This window comes from Leuresthes tenuis, unplaced genomic scaffold (assembly GCF_036924035.1).
Source record: "Leuresthes tenuis unplaced genomic scaffold, fLeuTen1.0.hap1 SCAF_5, whole genome shotgun sequence".
Taxonomy (NCBI): Eukaryota; Metazoa; Chordata; class Actinopteri; order Atheriniformes; family Atherinopsidae; genus Leuresthes; species Leuresthes tenuis.
Genome location: NW_027325359.1, coordinates 34945599 through 34965376, shown reverse-complemented (window position 1 = coordinate 34965376; position 19778 = coordinate 34945599). Strand labels below are relative to the sequence as shown.

The window sequence follows — 19778 nt, the reverse complement described above, 5'->3', positions numbered from 1 at the left end:
ACTCTTAGCGCTAAGAGCTTCTTAGCGAATCTGGGAAACACGGCCAATGTCTCCTTCTCAACGTGTGTTGTGGTGAGATCAGGTCAAATGCGGTGATGCGGTGGCCCTCTTAATATCGCGATATTTAATTTTTGCGGTTTTCCGTGACTAGTCAGTAACTCGATTCCACTCCTGTATATACACTGGGACAAGGACAGTGGACTGTTGTAACTTTACGGGTTGATAATAACAAACCTGTCCACGTCAACCGTCTTATTATGAGCTACCTCTTCAAAGATGGAGCTAATCCAAGAAATACTGCAAAACTAACATTTAGAACAAGCTTTGCGTGGCATAGCCTTCATTTATGCCTGCTTTGAGTAGCATAACAAAGTTGTTTTTATACTTTAAATAAGATAATAAAAACGAGTTTCCTACCGTTTCATATTGTTTTGTTAAACTTCTTTTGAATGGGGATGATTAAAGCATTACTCCTTCTTACTGGAACTTTATTGAACTGTACAAAGTGTCCATGTAGCAACAGTATGACATCACAACAGTTTCCATGTTTCACCTACTGTGTCAGACTACAATCACGCTAAAAGAGTGGAACATTTTGTTCATCATCAGCACCTTGGATGACTGATTATTGTTGTCTTTCTTTCTTTCGTCATCTGTGTTTTTGATGGACGTGAAGCTCTTCAGACATATTATATGAGCAGATATGTTGTGTGGAGGCATGTTTGTTGTAGATTTTGTAAGGAACCATAGTTCCAGATATGTTCTGTTGGTTGGTTGGTGCTCATACGGTATAAGCAGCCGGTTCTGGTTCTGCACTTCCAGCTAATTTATTGCACATAAATTATTTAAGACTTTTGATTGAAACTGTCGATCACATCTTCCCAGCAGGCCAATGGAGCCTCCCTCAAAGAAGGAGGTGCTTCCAGTCATGAGGCGACCAGATGAGTGGAAGGACCCGTGGCGGCGGTCCAAATCTCCCAGGAGACGCCCCTTGATGGGCTCCCCACCACGAGGCCGCCGGCGCCATCGCCCCTCAGGCTCCTCAGTCTCTCTGTCCAACTCCTCCAGGTAAGAACTTTTTCTTTAACTTTACTCCGGTGAAAATGTAAAACAAGCAGCACTTTACGCAGCTTTTGGGTTTAATGCTAGTTCTGGACACTCGTTTCCTGCCTGAATCCTTATGTGGATTAAATTCAAATGATGTTGGACTTAAAGACGCAGCAGTTGTGAGTTCACTCCGTCACGCTGTGTACGAGAGGTTCTAATAAAGTTTCTTCCGAGCTTACGGTGTTCAGCAGGAAGGGGCTAAATCACCACTTTTTCCCTTTTCTTTTCTTTTTATTTATCTCCTGATATTTCAGTAAGAAACCCCTGAAGTGCAGAAGGTTTTATTTAAAACACAGAACCTCCAGAGAAACTACATCTTAATGTTCAGGAAGTCATTCAGACCCAGTGTCTGTTTAAAGCTCCTGGTGCAGGCCATGGTCATGCAACGCTCTCCTAACTGGTCTTCCAGCCTCTGCAGATGGTCCAGAACGCGGCGGTGCGTCTGGTCTTGGATCAGCCTAAAAGAACACGTCCCCCCTCTGTTCATTGAGCTCCTCTGGCTGCCCTTAGCCGCCTGCATCAGATTCAAGTCCCTGATGTTAGCTACAAAGTGCTTAATGGAACGGTTCCCATCTACTTGAATGCTCTCTCAAAGTTTTTTATCACTCCGGTCGTTATAGATTCATAGTCTAGCGGCGCCTACACCACGCTTAAGACAATCCAAACTCTTTTCATGTGTGGCTCTATGATGGTGGAATGAGCTACCGAGCATCCCTGTCTATCTTCAAGAAACTCATCTCCTATCCAAGGACTTACCCTGTACTTCCCTCCATGCCTGCACTCCATCTCTGCACCGTCACCTCTGACAGGTGGTGTCCTTCTATGTAGCTTATTGTTAGCTTTGATGCTAGCTTTGATGTTATAGCCCCATTTGTCAGTCACTTTGGATAAAAGCGTCTAAATGCAGAAAAGATGGATTTTTAAGAAGAGACTTAAAGGAGAAGTTTGTTTGTTTGTTTGTCTGTGCAAACACAGTCAGTAGCTGATCTGAGACTGTTTATCTTTGGTTCATTTACTGAAGAGAGCAAAGACTCCTCAATATCCTTGTTCCCTCTAATAACCCTTTAAAGGGGAACTCTGGTATTTTTAAACCTTATTTCTGGCATGAAATACGTTCATCTGCTCACAGAGAACAGTTTGGCGAAAGTCGGCGTCCTTCAGAAGATATTTAGATAACTGGAGATCCATATAACGGAGTGAACGGGGCTTAGAGGATGCAGCCTCTAAATAAGGCATTATCTGTCTTTATTTCACCAATACTTTAAGAAGAATGAATGAATGAACGTGTGCTATAGCTCTGTTAGCTCATAGCTGCTGTTATGTGGCTACTTGCAGCTATAGGAGAGCTAACGGAGGGATTTCTACACAGGCACTCTATTGGGACCACTTCATCCACACGCCCCCCTGCAGCACAGTTTATTCACTCCGTGCTCTGTGGCAGTCGGCTAACTTCACACAGAGTTTGCTGCTGATAGTTTGGTGCAACATGGCAGGATATTTATCAGATTTTGACAACATGAAAGACAACTTTGAGTAAGATGGACGTTCTTACCGGAGTGAATGAGCTGTGCTGCAGGGGGGCGTCAAACAGCAGCCTCACGCTGCCCATATCTGCTGCAGGTGAGAAGGAGCTGCGATGCATTGTGGTTTCCCAATATGATGAGAACGTGAGTGTGTCCAAATAAAGGAGCACCAAGGATTTGTCTCTCACGAAGCAGCACGACAGGACGTGAATGTGAGTGAGACGGGAAACACAAAGGCTAGCTGTCTGCTTCCGTCTGTCTAATGTAATGATCGCACATGGAGATATTACCCTTTAAGTGAGGAGAATAATCTGTTTTTCGGTATAATTTGTGTTTGCACATGGAAGTATTGGTATAATTTGTTCTTATTTAAATTGGTTTAAAGTGGTTTATTTGCAGAAAGAACATGTATAAGAAGCCCAACTATGTTGCACGGATGTGAGATGTGAAAGAAATTTGACTTTGTTGCACAAGAATGACGCAGCAATGCGTGACAAGAACCAGAAACAAGGAAACATGGCTGAACACAACCAAATTTAGAAATATTTCATCACATTGCATATCATATCACGCCTGTAATGCCAAACTTCCAGCAGATAATCACCGTTTCCTGCATGTAATCACGCACACGTTATCTGCCTGGCTGCATTTAAAGAACAGGAGACTATTTTTGGAGTCATTGGTCTATTTTTAATGTGTCAATATTATTTTTTCCTCACCTGACAACAACACTGTGTCATGTCGGGCGGTTGCACAGTGGAAGAGAAAAAAATCCTGTTAATACAGAAAAGCCTCATATCAGGCTTAAAGGTTAATTATTTGTGAGTCTAGCTTAATAATAAGTCTTTGCAGCGTCTCTCCTCAGCCTCTGATATCTACAGATTTTACTGCCTTCCACTCAAAGCTTGTTCAGGAGTTTAACTCCAACCTCTTGGTGTCATCAAATGTTAACAGTCTCTATCTGGGTTCAAGTACACCGCAAATGATAATCATTTACAGATAGTTTTGCTCTTCTGAATGCTCGGGATGACATCAGCAGGCGTTGTTCTTAGATGGTTGTCACATATTAATAATTAGATACAAAAAATAATGATTAATCTGCAGGGTGTGAAGGATTCTCTCAGCCCAGTAAATATTTGACACTGCCCTGTTCTTCTTTACCACTCGATGTAACAATTAATCGGATTGATTATCCACAGTTAATTCATGATTAATCGCTAATTAATACAGTATTTTCTGGAGTATAAGTCGTGCTTTTTTCATAGTTTGGCTGGTCCTGCGACTTATAGTCAGGTGCGACTTATATATCAAAATATATGTAATTTAAAGGGGAACTCGGGTATTTCTAAACCTGGACCTTTTTGACCATTTTGAGAGAAAGCAAATAGTTTGTCCCTCTTGGGCTACAGTAGAAAGATGGCAGCTCAACACGATGGGCTGTAAGAAGGAGGACAAGTCTTGTCTATGGATAGAAAAGGCTCATTTCATTTTAATTTGATGTGATTTTAGACTATATTCCCCGAAATACTACACACTGGAACTTTAATGTACAATAACGTACGTATTTAACCCTTTGTGTGTCTTCACATGTCATTTCCGGGGAACTCCGGTATTTTTAAACCTTGACCTTATTTCTGGCATGAAATACGTTCATCTGCTCACTGAGAACAGTTTGGTGAAAGTCGGCGTCCTTCTGAAGATATTTAGATAACTGGAGATCCATATAACGGAGTGAACGGGGCTTAGAGGATGCAGCCTCTAAATAAGGCATTATCTGTCTTTATTTCACCAATACTTTAAGAAGAATGAATGAATGAACGTGTGCTATAGCTCTGTTAGCTCATAGCTGCTGTTATGTGGCTACTTGCAGCTATAGGAGAGCTAACGGAGGGATTTCTACACAGGCACTCTACTGGGACCACTTCATCCACACGCCCCCCTGCAGCACAGTTTATTCACTCCGTGCTCTGTGACAGTCGGCTAACTTCACACAGAGTTTGCTGCTGATAGTTTTGTGCAACATGGCAGGATATTTATCAGATTTAGACAACATGAACGACGACTTTGAGTAAGATGGACGTTCTTACCGGAGTGAGCAGCACCTCAAATGATCCTTTTTAAGCAGTGATTCGACTTTACAGAATTATTTTGTAACTTGAAGCAGATTCGAGGCAGGTCTCCTCCATTATCGGTTTGTTTGAAATGAACTGTGCAGCATACTGGCTTCAACTCCCCTCGCCGTCTGGATGTTGGCGGTATGAGCTCATCGTTGGGGTCAGTTACACCTCGGTCAGAGGATGGTTGTGATAGTTAAAATGAATCAGGCTGCAACCTTTATTTAATACTCTAATTTTCCCAAAGATGCTGCACGTTTCAGAAATGCGTTTCCTTTAAATCTCTGTGATCGTCGGCTCGATTTAGAGCCGAGTGAAGCAGAAGGAAACTAACTTTAATGTGGTGTGTTCGCTTCTTACGCTTTGAACTGTTGTGACTCTGAATGTGTGTTTTAATAATATAAAATGTGACTAAATTCCACTTTGATTGAACTATTTTAAACTGTTTAGTGGTGTCAACACTGTTTTATTTAGTCATATTTTGTAGTTTATGTGCACGGTTGCATCTTTCCACTTTGATTCAGGGGACATCATCTGGTTTCAGGCTCTTAAATTAAACTACATTTTGTCTGTTGCAGGTCTTCGTCTCGCTCTTCGTCCTACACGGGCTCGGGGTCGTCTCGTTCCCGCAGCCGCTCCTCGTCCTTCACCTCTTACTCCAGCCACTCCTCCCAGCACAGCTCCTTCAGTGGCAGCCGCTCGAGGTAACTCAAAGCCCACGACTCAGTTTGACTCAGTACACACTTTCCAAGCTGCTTCCCTAGGTTCAGGATCTCCTGTCAGCTGTTGAGTGAATCAATGTTCAACTTCTATGACATCACTGGTGGGTGATCTCATCACGGTTATCTTCCTCAGTGTTTGGGCAAAGCGGCTCACTCAAAGATAACGGAGAGTAAGAGTAACTGAGCAGTTTTAGCACAGGTTCTGTCTCCACTGCATCTCCTGTTGCCACAAACAAGCCTAAAACCCCCGCTGCCCTGTCACCATGACAACTCTCTGAGTTTTTTTTCTGTCTATGTGTATGTGGTGCATCATCTGTGGGAAACTTTAAGACTTTTTGTTGACTTCTTGTTTTAATTTTCTCTTTTTTTCCCCTGTCATTTCAAACCCTTTTGTTTCTATCTTGGACTTTTTCCCTTTCTCTACTTTCTCGTGTTAATACTTCACTACTTTATGAAGTGTTGTTCACATCTGTGTCGTTTTAAAGTTTAAATGAAGCTGAGTACGACCATGAGCCAGGAGGCCCTGCCCAACAGAACCTCTTGGTTCATCTGGTTAACATTTTAAACTCGTTTAAATCAAACAGGAGCAGCTGAAGTGACTTGAAATTAGTTGGAATAATTGACAAAACTCTGTGAATATATTCATAATTGGGTAAAACAGCATCGTGTGTTCCTTAAATTTCATTATGAAACAACAACTCCTTCTACTTCTAGATCGAGATCATTTTCCAGCTCTCCCTCACCGAGTCCAGCAGTGCCGAGGAACCCCAGGAACAAACCGGACCTTCCACCAGTGTCGGCTAAAGGGTAAATCTGCAGATCCAGAGTCAGCTGGCCTTATTCGATCGGTTCCATTTCATATTTCTCCTTCTTTGGGTTTTACTGGCACCATACTGCATGTTTGCAGATTATCATTTGTTTATGAATAGCTGAAATATTGCATGTGTTCTGCTGGCATGCTAGCTCCTAGCATCACATCTGCATGTGTGAAAAAGTTGCCTTTTCCCTCCCCAAGCATGCCGCCGAAGCCGGGTGCCATGCCCCCTCCTCGCAGGGAAAAGCCACCTTTGAAGAAAGCTCCCAGTCCGCCTCCACCTGGTGTACCACAGGGTAGACCCTCCAAGCCTGCAATGGAGGGAGGCAAGCCTCCAACCAACCCCAGGGAGGGGGGAGGTGCAGGTGGCGGGGCAGGAGCCGGTGGAGCAGGCCGACCACTGCCACCACGGGAACCTGGGAGGCCTCCGAACCCGCGGGAGGGCAGGCAGAGAGAGCGGCAGCAGCATCCTCCTCGCAGGTAAGACCACGCTCTGTGCAAAGGGTCAGATTACATCACAAGCTGCCTCTGAATCTGTTGCAGAGGGTTAGGTTCCTCAGGCACGCAGCCTCTCTTTGGTGTGCAGAAAAATGTCACGACTGGGTTAACCTGCGCAGGAACATGACTCAGCAGCCTAATGGTTTTTAGAGAATAAATATTTGCAGACAGCCTCTCTAAAAGGAAAAAGCTTCTCCTTAAAGGCATATTTATCCATGTCAGATATGGGTGTGGCACATTGCTCTGTGTGACACTCCAAATTAAAGACATTACAGTTTCAAGCGGTCTGAGAACAGAAGTAAAGCTGATTATTCTAAACGTCTCAGACCCGTTAATGATGGTCGTTTAACTGAGTTGGACAATTACACGTTTTCCACCAAACATATCCTGGGTGCAGCTTCTCTCTGGACACGTTTAGGTCAGAGATGACTTCATTCAGTTCCCACAGTTGTTTGTTGTAAGAGTGAAAGCATTAACTGATAATTGTTCCCTTTTGAATGTCTCCATTAGATGTCAGTAAGTAGAGCAGTTTATGTACCAGGACCAGAAATCCAGCACTTATTCCTCAATGAAACTGGTGAACTCTGGTGTGAATCTAACAATCGAACCAAAGCCACTCCAAGGTGCTCCATAGGTGCATTCCCACTGTAGGAACCTTTTGCAGTTCCTAGAACCTTCTCAGAAATAGGGCCGTTTTTTTTCATGCATTCAGACATACAGGAACTAGGGACCACTGCCCTCAGGAAAGAGTGACGGCTGCCCTCAGGAACTAGGGACCGCTGCCCTCAGGAACTAGGGACCGCTGCCCTCAGGAAAGAGGGACCGCTGCTCTCAGGAACTAGGGACCACGACCCTCAGGAACTAGGGACCGCTGCCCTCAGGAACTAGGGACCACGGCCCTCAGGAACTAGGGACCGCGGCCTTCAGGAACTAGGGACCACGGCCCTCAGGAACTAGGGACCGCTGCTCTCAGGAACTAGGGACCGCTGCCTTCAGGAACTAGGGACCGCGGCCCTCAGGAACTAGGGACCACAGCCCTGAGGAACTAGGGACCGCTGCTCTCAGGAACTAGGGACCGCTGCTGTCAAGAACTAGGGACCGCTGCTGTCAAGAACTAGGGACCGCTGCTGTCAAGAACTAGGGACCGCTGCTGTCAAGAACTAGGGACCGCTGCCCTCAGGAACTAGGGACCACGGCCCTCAGGAACTAGGGACCGCGGCCTTCAGGAACTAGGGACCACGGCCCTCAGGAACTAGGGACCGCTGCTCTCAGGAACTAGGGACCGCTGCCTTCAGGAACTAGGGACCGCGGCCCTCAGGAACTAGGGACCACAGCCCTGAGGAACTAGGGACCGCTGCTCTCAGGAACTAGGGACCGCTGCTGTCAAGAACTAGGGACCGCTGCTGTCAAGAACTAGGGACCGCTGCTGTCAAGAACTAGGGACCGCTGCTGTCAAGAACTAGGGACCGCTGCTCTCAGGAACTAGGGACCGCTGCCCTCAGGAACTAGGGACCGCGGCCCTCAGGAACTAGGGACCGCGGCCCTCAGGAACTGGGGAAGACTCAGGAAGAAACCTCTGGCAGAACCAGAACCAGGAAGGTTGGCCTCCGCCTCCACCAGCTGGGCAGACTTCTTACTTTCTTTGTAACAGAATATGATCAGGCTGGTTTTTGGAGGTGAAAACAGTGTCTCTGGGGGAAAAAGCGTGGCCCTGTCGGAGATCTTATCCACTCTGAATCCTTCTCTCGTTGGAGCCCTGCGGGGTCGTACAGAAACGCTGGTGTCGGGTGTAGTTTCAGGTGTGTGGGCACACTGTTTGCAAGGAAGTATTCTGACACAAATCACCTGAACTGAGCTGTTAACACGCTGAGATTTGCATGTTTGTGTGTGGCATGAAGTAGAGCTACAGGTGTGCTCCGTGGCTGCAGTCCGGGGGAAGACCGTGGAGATAAAACTTCCATTAATCGTGCTGCACACACTGTGTTTGTGTGACGGAGGAAGAAGAGTCAAAGGGCAGGGAATAACACAGTGTGTGTGCGCTTGTTCTCCTTTTTGTGTAGGTGTGTGTGGGCAGCACGGGTTGCACCTGGAAACTATCCTGGAAAACCACAGGCTGTACCGGTTTGTTGTTCTTTTCATGAAGTACTTCCCTTCGGTGGACAGATGGGTGATATAACGCAGGGTGTTGGACTTTTAGCGCCGTTTATGGATGAGGAAGAAGTTCCCATCAAAGAGGAAAAGGCTCTGCAGAACGCCAGCGCCATAAAAGTGTAAACACCTCTGCTCAGGTGCTGTCGCAGTAAATCATCAATCAGCAATAAGCCCAGCGGCTCCTCCGCTGTGGGCGTGAAGCCTGAGCATTCAAATCAGTTTGTTTGTGGAGCAGGAGCGAGCATCCCATAATGTCTGTGTTGGAAAGTGTTGAAAACAAATATGAGGAGAGTGTTTGCTGTCACCTCTGATTCATCTGCTGATGACTTGATGCATCTGTTCCACCCTGAAGTGACTCTGGAACCAAATATAGCTGCTTTTTCTTTAACAAACGAGTGAAATTCCTCTTTTAATGTTTTCAGATGCATTGATTTGACAGAAAAGCACGTTTTCAGCACTGTACATACTGTATGTAGCAGTGACCTCTGACCCCACAGAGTGCTTTACGAGGGCCGCAGTTTGGCCCCAGAGTGGGCCGCAGTTTGGCCCCAGAGTGGGCCGCAGTTTGACCCCAGAGTGGGCCGCAGTTTGGCCCCAGAGTGGGCCGCAGTTTGGCCCCAGAGTGGGCCGCAGTTAGGCCCCAGAGTGCATGTAAAGGTGGCTTTATGATGGGAACCCAAACTGCAGCTCATCAGCTGCTGTTTTCTATGGCTGAGTCTTCTCAAGCAGAGTTTACAGTAAACACCCCCCAGCTGCTGCTCTCCACAGCCTGAATCGGACTCTGGCAGAGATCATGTGTCCTCCTTCCCTTCTTGTAGTAAACACAGAACAACTCTGGTCCTGGTGATGTAACGCTGTGTTTAATGATTGATGGAGTGTCAGACTTTCTCCTTCAGAGGACTGTAACACAGACAGTTATTAGGCAGTTATTACACCTTAAACCTGCTTGTAACACAGAGATTTGACATGGGGATGTGGGATAAGTCCTTTATAAGACTGCGTGTGTGTATCTGAACAGATTTGACATCTTAAACATGTGTTTCAGGCGAACTGTGAGTGGGAGTGTGAGCGCCAGTGGCAGCAGTTATACCGGTTCTAGCTCCAGATCCAGATCCTCATCAAACTCGCTGTCACACTCGCGCACCGGATCCAGAAAATCCAGGTGCACACCTTTACTCTCAACACAAGCACAGTCTGCCAGAAGCTAGATTTAACAGACACGTGGGTGACTTTATGTTGAACCCAGGGTTTGTTTGTGAAGATGAAAGTCTTTCTAAAGTTGGATTTAGCTCAGTTGAGCACATAGTTCCTGTGACCTGAGCTTTAATTAAGCTCTGAGCTTCACAGGATCGTGACACAGTTTAGGATCTTTAATTCCCTTTCATTGTATTCTCTGACATCCGTCTCTGTCTTCTTCTTCCATGTGCTGCCTGCTTCTGTGCTGCAGGAAATCCAGGTTTGATGATTGCTGTGGGATAGTTTGAGCACCGCTGGTTGGCGCCTTGCTTTGTGACTCATCACCTCTGTCCTGTCGTCTCTTGTCCAGGTCGCTGAGTGTGAGCAGCGTGTCGTCGGTGTCCTCGGCGTCCTCCAGCAGCAGCTCCGTGCGCAGCGCCGACTCTGATGACATGTATGCCGACCTGGCCAGCCCCGTGTCGTCAGCCAGCTCGCATTCGCCAGCGCCGAATCAGCCCCGGAAGGAGCGGGCGCCGCCACGGGACCGGTCCCCGCCGGGCAGAGACAAAAACAGGGGTGAGTTCTGTTTATCGGCCGCCCAACTGGGCCAGAAGGGAGTTTCCATGCTGTCCAGGTGTCGGCATCTGCAGGGAAAGCTTTACTTTACTGCTTTACTTTAATCTAATCGTGTTAAAAAGGTCCAAAGTGGGTTTTTTTGGGGGCGAATGTGGAAATCTCCACCTTAGAGACACATATTCAGACTTGAATTTTTTTTCTACTCGCAGAGAGACCGTCGAAGAAAGATGAGCCTTTCAGGGAGGAGCGCAGGAAGATGGACCAATCTGGTGCCCCCCCCAGAGGAGGCAACCCCACGCCCAGATCAGGGCCTGGGAACAGGGGTGGCCACCCTGTGCACCCCCCGCCCGGCGCCATGGGCCCCCCTGGAAATTACGGAGGCTCGGGTTCCCACAAAGACATCAAGCTCACCCTCCTCAACAAGGTAGCTGTGACAGATGAGTTCATCCGTGCAGCATCTTCACAGAGTTCATAATCCGATCCGGTGTAAAAGCGTTAAAAGACGGCCTCTTCTTCTGTGGTTTTTCACACATGCCAAACGGGCAAAACTGGGGCATCTGAATCAAATAAAACTGAACTCAAACCTGCACTAATTCAGTGATTTTGGCGAGTTGCAGCAGTTGTAATTATGCAAGCTGAATACTTGCCGTGTAAATATTATTCATGACATTTGGGGAAATGGTTTCATAATACCCGTCTGTGCTAATATGCTAATTAGCCATGTGCTAATTAGCCATGTGCTAATTAGCCATGTGCTAATCGCATTGAAGCCTGGCTGAGATAAAACAACAACCACTGGGAGTTGAGGTGACCTGAGCCCAGTTGGTCTAAAGATACTTTGGAAGTCCTGGTCAGACACTTGAGATCCTAACATCCCATCAGTCATGCTCCTGATGACATCAGGTGCCCAACAGGGATGGATGTAGCTCGCATTCGGCCATTTTGTTCCGCTCGGGTTTGGGTCGTGGAGGCAGCAGGTCAGTGCCTGACCACCGGGAAGCTTTTTAACCCCCTTGGAATCTGCTTCTTCAGTAAAGCACATCCTCAAAGTTGTCCTTCCTGAGATCGTTAGTTCTCCACTCACACCAAGGCACAGATCCTGGTTTCCCTTCGTGTGTCATCACCATTCAAACTGTACATTAGTCTGCAGGATTTGTCTGAACACTCATTTTCTCCCACTCACTTATGTAATAGCTCAGCTTGAACATGATACATTGAATTGACATCTTTACCTGTCCCCCAGTTTCATTGATGTGTTTAAACTCATTTCTCAGCAGCAGGCAGACAGAGGAAACAGAAAGAGGTACCTGCCCTCAGACAAAGACCGGCCCGGTTCCCCCGTCAGCAAGAGGATGGCCCTGTCTCCTGAGAGAGGTGAGACACACACTCCCAGCACAGCAGGTACCGCCACAGCTTTCATCTGATGCACGTCAAATTGGTGCTCAAATCATTTCAAATTGGTGCTCAAATCATTTCAAATTGGTGCTCAAATCATTTTTTCATTAATGGCAGTGAAAGACATTTAATAACCGTTAGATGTTCACACATCTGTGACCAATTAGAAGCTGGTTTCAGCCTGTTATTTCTCTCTGATCCTTTTGCACAGCTTCACCAGTGTTCTTTTTTCTTTGTTCAGCCACTTAACTCTGAGCTATGAAGCATTCAGGCAGAAAAAAGGCTCCTAACTCAAGGGATGAACCAGTGTTGTGTCGACACAGAACAGACAACTTAGCAAAGAAGCCATTTTAAACTGGATCTTTAGGCTCTTTGTCACAAAGACACATCATTTGTTCCCATTTCTTTAGCTGCATCTATGAAAAACAGCAAAGAAAACACAGTTTGACAGACAGAAAATAGGATTTCTGCAGCAACAAGGTGATTCCCAAAGAGCTATTAGCTGAAAACTTGGCATATCTCAGCATGGTGTGCAGTGTGTCCTTAAAACATTTGAGGAAACTGGACAAGTGGAGGACAAAAGAAGAAGTGTCAGGCCTAAAAAACTATCTCCAGCAGATGAACAGGATCTGAAAGTGATGTCCTTAAGAAAGAGGAAAAAATCCAGCTGTGACCTGACAGGACCTGAGAGATGCATCTGGACCTTCAGCTGATCCATCTACTGTTGGCCCAAGCCTCATCAGAAATGGGCTCCATGGAAGGGTGGCTGTCAAGAAGCCGTTCTTAAGGAAGGGAAACAGGGAGAAAAGGCTGAGCTGTGCCAAATGACACAAGAAGTGGACTGAAAATCAGTGGCAACAGGTCTTATGGAGGGATGAATCCTCCCCAGAGCCCGGACCTCAACATTATTGAAGCAGTGTGGGATCATCTGACAGAGAACGGAACAAAAGGCAGCCCACATCCAAAGAAGAGCTTTGGGATGTCCTTCAAGAAGCCTGGAGAACTATTCCTGAAGACTCCTTAAAGAAATGACAGAAAGCTTGTCTCAGAGGGTTCAGGCTGTGTTGGAGAATAAAGGAGCTCAGAGCAGAGATTCACTTTAAAGCTGCTGAGAACTGATAAAAAACTCTGTTTCTGCCTCAGATATCTTTACCTTCCCCCCTTTTTCACGGCAGTATATAAAGAAATTGAGACTTTTCCACATAACTGAGTTTAAGGTCATTCTAACTTCATTTTCAGTTTTTTTTCCTTCAACCTGAGATGCAAATACTCGGGTCACTGGGTTTTGTTTGCATTTGCCAGTTCCACTGATTCAAATGTATGTGTGATAACAAGTTAAGTTGATGCACAATGTTCCACAATAACATGAGACATGTAAATTAGAAGTTTATTTATTGTCTCAACATTTAAAAAAGTCGATTTTTCCCTAATCTGCTGCGGCTGCAGAGCCTGCTTCCATCTGCCTTTAGTCATTTGTTCTTGAAAGCACTTGAATTCATGTTTTTTTACGGTAAAATGTGGGAACTTGATGGTTTTGTTTGGGGAAGGCTTTGTGTTTAAATGCCATCACAGATAAATTGGCACCTGGCACTGCTCCGTTTGGACTGTGCTGTTGTTTTAAAGGCTAAAGCTCGGCTAACAGCAGATTTGATTGAACCCCCTGGTGACATTTTGCAGAGAAGAACCCGACTTCTGCCTCCAGCTTCAGGCTCGGCGTGCTCTGGGTTGCTGTTGGCAACGGTCGGAGGTTCAGACACGTCACCCAAGTCTTCACTCTCTGAATACTTCTTCTTCTCTTTATGATTTGGAAGTTCACCGCTGTTAATGAATAGAATTTCTCTTTATTAGCTCTAAATAACATCCTAATTTGCATGACTCAAAGTGGAAGTTGAGACATTTCATGAAAACTTCTCACTTTCTGGGTTTTTTTACGCTCCAACAGCTTCGATACGTCCAGCTTTTTAACCGCCAAACTGGTGTTTTTCAGGTCGGGATAAAAGGATGCTTGGTCGACCCCCGCTGTCCCCCCGAATGGAACGGCCCAGAGGCCAGGGGACTCGACCCTTCCCCCCCCAGGGAGACAGGTTGGTGCACCCTTGTGGTTTTTTCCCCTCTGACAGCAGCTGGAAGTGTGGAATTTCTCCTTTTATCAGACCCGTTCTTGTTGATGTCTGCAGCCGTCAGGCTTTCTGTGACCGAACCCATCAGGGTTTTCAGAGAAAGAAGTCTGCTTCACCACAGGAGTTTAAGCTAAATGAGGAACACGCCGCGAAAGTGGAAGTGTGCATGTAATAAAGCACGGATCCTGCACAGAAACAAAGCAATCGAAGCCAAACGGTTTCTGTGCAGAGGGAAGAAAGCCTTTGAACGTCTGAAACACGTTTCAAACACACAATCATCGTGACGGTGCAGTTTGTGACGAGTCGATCGAAGGAGCTCAGCACACACCCAGGAGTGTGAGTTCAGATGGAGCAGCCTTGAAAATCTTTGCATGATGACTGTAAAGTTGCTCTTTGGCTCACTTTCAGCGCCTCAAACTGCCAAACCACACAAAACTACAGCCTCCAAATGTGTGATTCCACCTAAGCTGCTTCCAGAGTGTCTCCTGCTGCCTGTGGGGTCGTTTCTTTCATTTCGCCCCGCTCCACTGCAGGCCTCCTGCTGACATCACATGACGTCATAACCAGCTGTTTCTGCTGCCTGGAGTAAACTTCTCGCCATTTTCTCTTCCTGCGTGAGCCACATGACCAACTATAAGCTGGTTTCAGCCTCTTCAATGTCAGCCTGTTATTTCTCTCTGATCCTGTTGCTGAATGTGTTCTTTTTGTCTTTGTTCAGCCACTAAACTCTGAGCTATGAAGCATTCAGGCAGAAAAAAGGCTCCTAACTCAAGGGATGAACCAGTGTTGTGTCGACACAGAACAGACAACTTAGCAAAGAAGCCATTTTAAACTGGATCTTTAGGCACTTTGTCACAAAGACACATCATTTGTTCCCATTTCTTTAGCTGCATCTATGAAAAACAGCAAAGAAAACACAGTTTGACAGACAGAAAATAGGATTTCTGCAGCAACAAGGTGATTCCCAAAGAGCTATTAGCTGAAAATCTCTCTTTGGCTCACTTTCAGCGCCTCAAACTGCCAAACCACACAAAACTACAGCCTCCAAATGTGTGATTCCACCTAAGCTGCTTCCAGAGTGTCTCCTGCTTCCTGTGGGGTCGTTTCTTTCATTTCGCCCCGCTCCACTGCAGGCCTCCTGCTGACATCACATGACGTCATAACCAGCTGTTTCTGCTGCCTGGAGTAAACTTCTCGCCACTCTCTCTTCCTGCGTGAGCCACATGAACGGTTCTGTTGGCGTCTCCGGTTGGACTCTCCAAACCTGCTGAAGGAAACTATTATAGAAAAAGATTTTTGGAATGTTGCTCAGCAGAAAAATGTGTTTCTGTTGAGCAACATTCCAACAAACTGCATCAAAGTCGGATGAAAACAGTCTTCCAGTTTCTCTGGAAGCAGCGTTGTGTGGAGCTGCAGCACCTGTCAGCGACTCAGAGGCACGTGGAGCTCCATCCTGCTCTCTAAAAGCCACAATTTCTAAAATATCTTGAATAAATAGGTTCGGTTCCTGCATGTTTGTCATTGATGATGTGAAGAAACTGAAGGTGAAGCAGAGGAAACGACGGTTTGGTTTTAGCTGCAAAGTATTTGGCAGAAAATAACGCAGGTGTTGCTTATTCCTGACGTTTTAAGGTCCAGTTTTAGCTGGAATGAAACTCTGGTGATGATGCAGCTTTTAGACCAGCTTCATGATGATTTTCCTCTGGAGAAAGAGCCGCTTTGTGCTTGATTTTCTCTGCAAACTAAACTAAACTAGTGAATATAACAGAAAGAAGGCGTTTTACGGGGGCTGAGGTGTGATGAAGGGATGTGTTTCTGCACCACAGCGAGTCACTCGTCTGTTTGTAATGTTTCCGAGTAACAAAAGGACACAGAATACGATCAGTTCAGGTGTCGCTGAGCCAGAAAAGGCTGAAAAAATGAAAAATGGACTGAAGCGGCGAGATAATGTGGGTGAAACGAAGCCAAATGATTGAGATTTATTCCTAAACTTCTCCTCTTGTTGGTCTTTCTTAGAAAACGCCCTCTGTCTCCTCCTGCCAAGTCGTCTGGGAAAGGCCCGGCCGCCCCCTCCAGCAAACCGCCGCCTCCGGCCGCCGGCTCCAGCTCGGCGTCGGGCTCCGGCAAACCCAGCAACACGCTGTCCCGCCGCGAGGAGCTGCTGAAGCAGCTGAAGGCCGTGGAGGACGCCATCGCCCGGAAGCGAGCAAAGATCCCCACCAAATAAACGGAGGGGGGTCGCCTGCTCTTCTGCCTGCCTGCACGGCCTCGTCGGGGCGAGGGTCGGGGGGTGGAGCCTTTATTTCCCCGCCCTCCGGTGGACCTGTAAAAATGTTGTATGGTTGATGTATAAAAGGCTGTTGTGTAAGTGAACAGGAAGTGGCCGTGGTCATCGGAGAGGGTCGACTGTCCCGAATAACAGGGCGCCAGGCCTGTGGCGAGGGGGGGGGGCGTCTCAGACACAGAGTGAGGAAGCTGGACGCTCATATGAGATGAAAAGCAGGTTTCTGCACTCTGAACCCACCCATTCTGCCCCTCTCTGCCCCCTTTTAGCATCTCGTTCTCACCTTTTCTTTTATGTCCTGTGGGGGGGCCTCTCTGTAGAGATGTCCAGGCGTAAGCGTTTGACTCGGGGGTCGTGCCCCCCCCTCACACATGTACAGCAGCAGCAGCCCATCAGATTGTGTGCTTATAGACGACAGTGATGTGAAGTATTGCTTCTTCTTTCTTTTTTTAAGCCTTTTCTTTTCTTCTTAGCTCTTCAGTGATGAACCGGTGTGTTTTCTTTGTGTCACACTTTTAGTTGGAGGAGTAGGAGAGGTGGAACGGGGACATTTAGAGACGAGCAATGTCTTGCTTTTGTGACAAAAGCCTTGGAAATAAACTATTTTGATAAAGAGCAGCTTGGTTGTGTGTTTTTTCTCTGCTGGTGGGGGGGTTCTGGTGCTCAGCCATCAGTTTACTGATGTTCCACCTCACAAATGTCATCTGCTGCTCCGATTGTCAGCGTTTCACTTCCTTCTTTTGCAAGTTTAACGACAGATCTCATCTAAACAGATGTTGAGCCACAGCTGGAAGGCTTTTATTAGAAGAAAAAGCAAATGCTGATGTGCAGAAAATAGGAGGTGAGTATGTAGAAGTTCAGCCTCTTTCTGAGGTTTTATGGATCAGGACAACTTGAGTAAATCATCTGAACGTCACATATGTTTCAGTCGGGTTTTCCACAGTGGCCAGAACCACCAGAACCAACCAATGGTACAAAAAGCTGACTCATTTATCACTGTTAGAGGGGGATTGTTTGTATTTCTCATTAATATGCATGTTTTGTGTCCTCGGGTCCTTGACCTTGTGAAAACCGTCGCAGGTTGAAGGAAAGATGGTGGGAAAAATGTTCAGGGCTCAGGAAAAGACGAGCATCTGCAGCTCTGAAACCCAGATGTTCAGGAATTACTTTAGATACTACATCTGTTATAATACATACAGACAGTGTGTGTAAACCTGTTGCTTTTATCAGAATTTGTAACTGAAAAAGAAAAATAGCGTGAAATACTGTGTTTTTACAGGCTGCTCGTCCTCCTGTCCTCATATTTATGAATCAGTTAGTGCGACTGGATGAAGGTAATGAAAAGCTGCAGCTCCTTTCTCTCCTAAAGGACGGTCTGGTGTTTCCTAAAGGAGATCCTTAAGGAAGCGTCGGAGCTCCTTTCTCTCCTAAAGGACGGTCCGGTGTTTCCTAAAGGAGATCCTTAAGGAAGCGTCGGAGCTCCTTTCTCTCCTAAAGGACGGTCCGGTGTTTCCTAAAGGAGATCCTTAAGGAAGCGTCGGAGCTCCTTTCTCTCAGGAAGGACGGTCCGGTGTTTCCTAAAGGAGATCCTTAAGGAAGCGTCGGAGCTCCTTTCTCTCCTAAAGGACGGTCCGGTGTTTCCTAAAGGAGATCCTTAAGGAAGCGTCGGAGCTCCTTTCTCTCATGAAGGACGGTCCGGTGTTTCCTAAAGGAGATCCTTAAGGAAGCGTCGGAGCTCCTTTCTCTCCTGAAGGACGGTCCGGTGTTTCCTAAAGGAGATCCTTAAGGAAGCGTCGGAGCTCCTTTCTCTCAGGAAGGACGGTCCGGTGTTTCCTAAAGGAGATCCTTAAGGAAGCGTCGGAGCTCCTTTCTCTCATGAAGGACGGTCCGGTGTTTCCTAAAGGAGATCCTTAAGGAAGCGTCGGAGCTCCTTTCTCTCCTAAAGGACGGTCCGGTGTTTCCTAAAGGAGATCCTTAAGGAAGCGTCGGAGCTCCTTTCTCTCAGGAAGGACGGTCCGGTGTTTCCTAAAGGAGATCCTTAAGGAAGCGTCGGAGCTCCTTTCTCTCATGAAGGACGGTCTGGTGTTTCCTAAAGGAGATCCTTAAGGAAGCGTCGGAGCTCCTTTCTCTCATGAAGGACGGTCCGGTGTTTCCTAAAGGAGATCGTTAAGGAAGCGTCGGAGCTCCTTTCTCTCAGGATGGACGGTCCGGTGTTTCCTAAAGGAGATCCTTAAGGAAGCGTCGGAGCTCCTTTCTCTCCTGAAGGACGGTCCGGTGTTTCCTAAAGGAGATCCTTAAGGAAGCGTTGGAGCTCCTTTCTCTCATGAAGGACGGTCCGGTGTTTCCTAAAGGAGATCCTTAAGGAAGCGTCGGAGCTCCTTTCTCTCCTGAAGGACGGTCCGGTGTTTCCTAAAGGAGATCCTTAAGGAAGCGTCGGAGCTCCTTTCTCTCAGGAAGGACGGTCCGGTGTTTCCTAAAGGAGATCCTTAAGGAAGCGTCGGAGCTCCTTTCTCTCATGAAGGACGGTCCGGTGTTTCCTAAAGGAGATCCTTAAGGAAGCGTCGGAGCTCCTTTCTCTCCTAAAGGACGGTCCGGTGTTTCCTAAAGGAGATCCTTAAGGAAGCGTCGGAGCTCCTTTCTCTCAGGAAGGACGGTCCGGTGTTTCCTAAAGGAGATCGTTAAGGAAGCGTCGGAGCTCCTTTCTCTCCTGAAGGACGGTCCGGTGTTTCCTAAAGGAGATCCTTAAGGAAGCGTCGGAGCTCCTTTCTCTCATGAAGGACGGTCCGGTGTTTCCTAAAGGAGATCCTTAAGGAAGCGTCGGAGCTCCTTTCTCTCCTGAAGGACGGTCCGGTGTTTCCTAAAGGAGATCCTTAAGGAAGCGTCGGAGCTCCTTTCTCTCAGGAAGGACGGTCCGGTGTTTCCTAAAGGAGATCCTTAAGGAAGCGTCGGAGCTCCTTTCTCTCAGGAAGGACGGTCCGGTGTTTCCTAAAGGAGATCCTTAAGGAAGCGTCGGAGCTCCTTTCTCTCAGGAAGGAAGGTCCGGTGTTTCCTAAAGGAGATCCTTAAGGAAGCGTCGGAGCTCCTTTCTCTCATAAAGGACGGTCCGGTGTTTCCTAAAGGAGATCCTTAAGGAAGCGTCGGAGCTCCTTTCTCTCATAAAGGACGGTCCGGTGTTTCCTAAAGGAGATCCTTAAGGAAGCGTCGGAGCTCCTTTCTCTCAGGAAGGACGGTCCGGTGTTTCCTAAAGGAGATCCTTAAGGAAGCGTCGGAGCTCCTTTCTCTCATGAAGGACGGTCCG

The 19778-nt window shown here is 47.0% G+C and overlaps 1 protein-coding gene across 1 annotated transcript in view; it reads left to right on the top strand.

Moving 5' to 3' along the window:
• zc3h18 (zinc finger CCCH-type containing 18) overlaps positions 1-17095 on the top strand; it is a 43501-nt gene extending 26406 nt beyond the window's left edge. Inside the window, exons 10-20 of the mRNA XM_072386735.1 lie at positions 886-1068; positions 5323-5448; positions 6181-6273; positions 6482-6760; positions 9975-10091; positions 10377-10385; positions 10476-10681; positions 10891-11105; positions 11956-12055; positions 14064-14160; positions 16213-17095. Of these exons, the coding sequence (XP_072242836.1) occupies positions 886-1068; positions 5323-5448; positions 6181-6273; positions 6482-6760; positions 9975-10091; positions 10377-10385; positions 10476-10681; positions 10891-11105; positions 11956-12055; positions 14064-14160; positions 16213-16423 (1636 nt within the window). The 3' untranslated portion in view covers positions 16424-17095. The remainder of the gene's footprint in view (positions 1-885; positions 1069-5322; positions 5449-6180; positions 6274-6481; positions 6761-9974; positions 10092-10376; positions 10386-10475; positions 10682-10890; positions 11106-11955; positions 12056-14063; positions 14161-16212) is intronic.
• The last annotated feature ends 2683 nt before the right edge of the window (positions 17096-19778 follow it).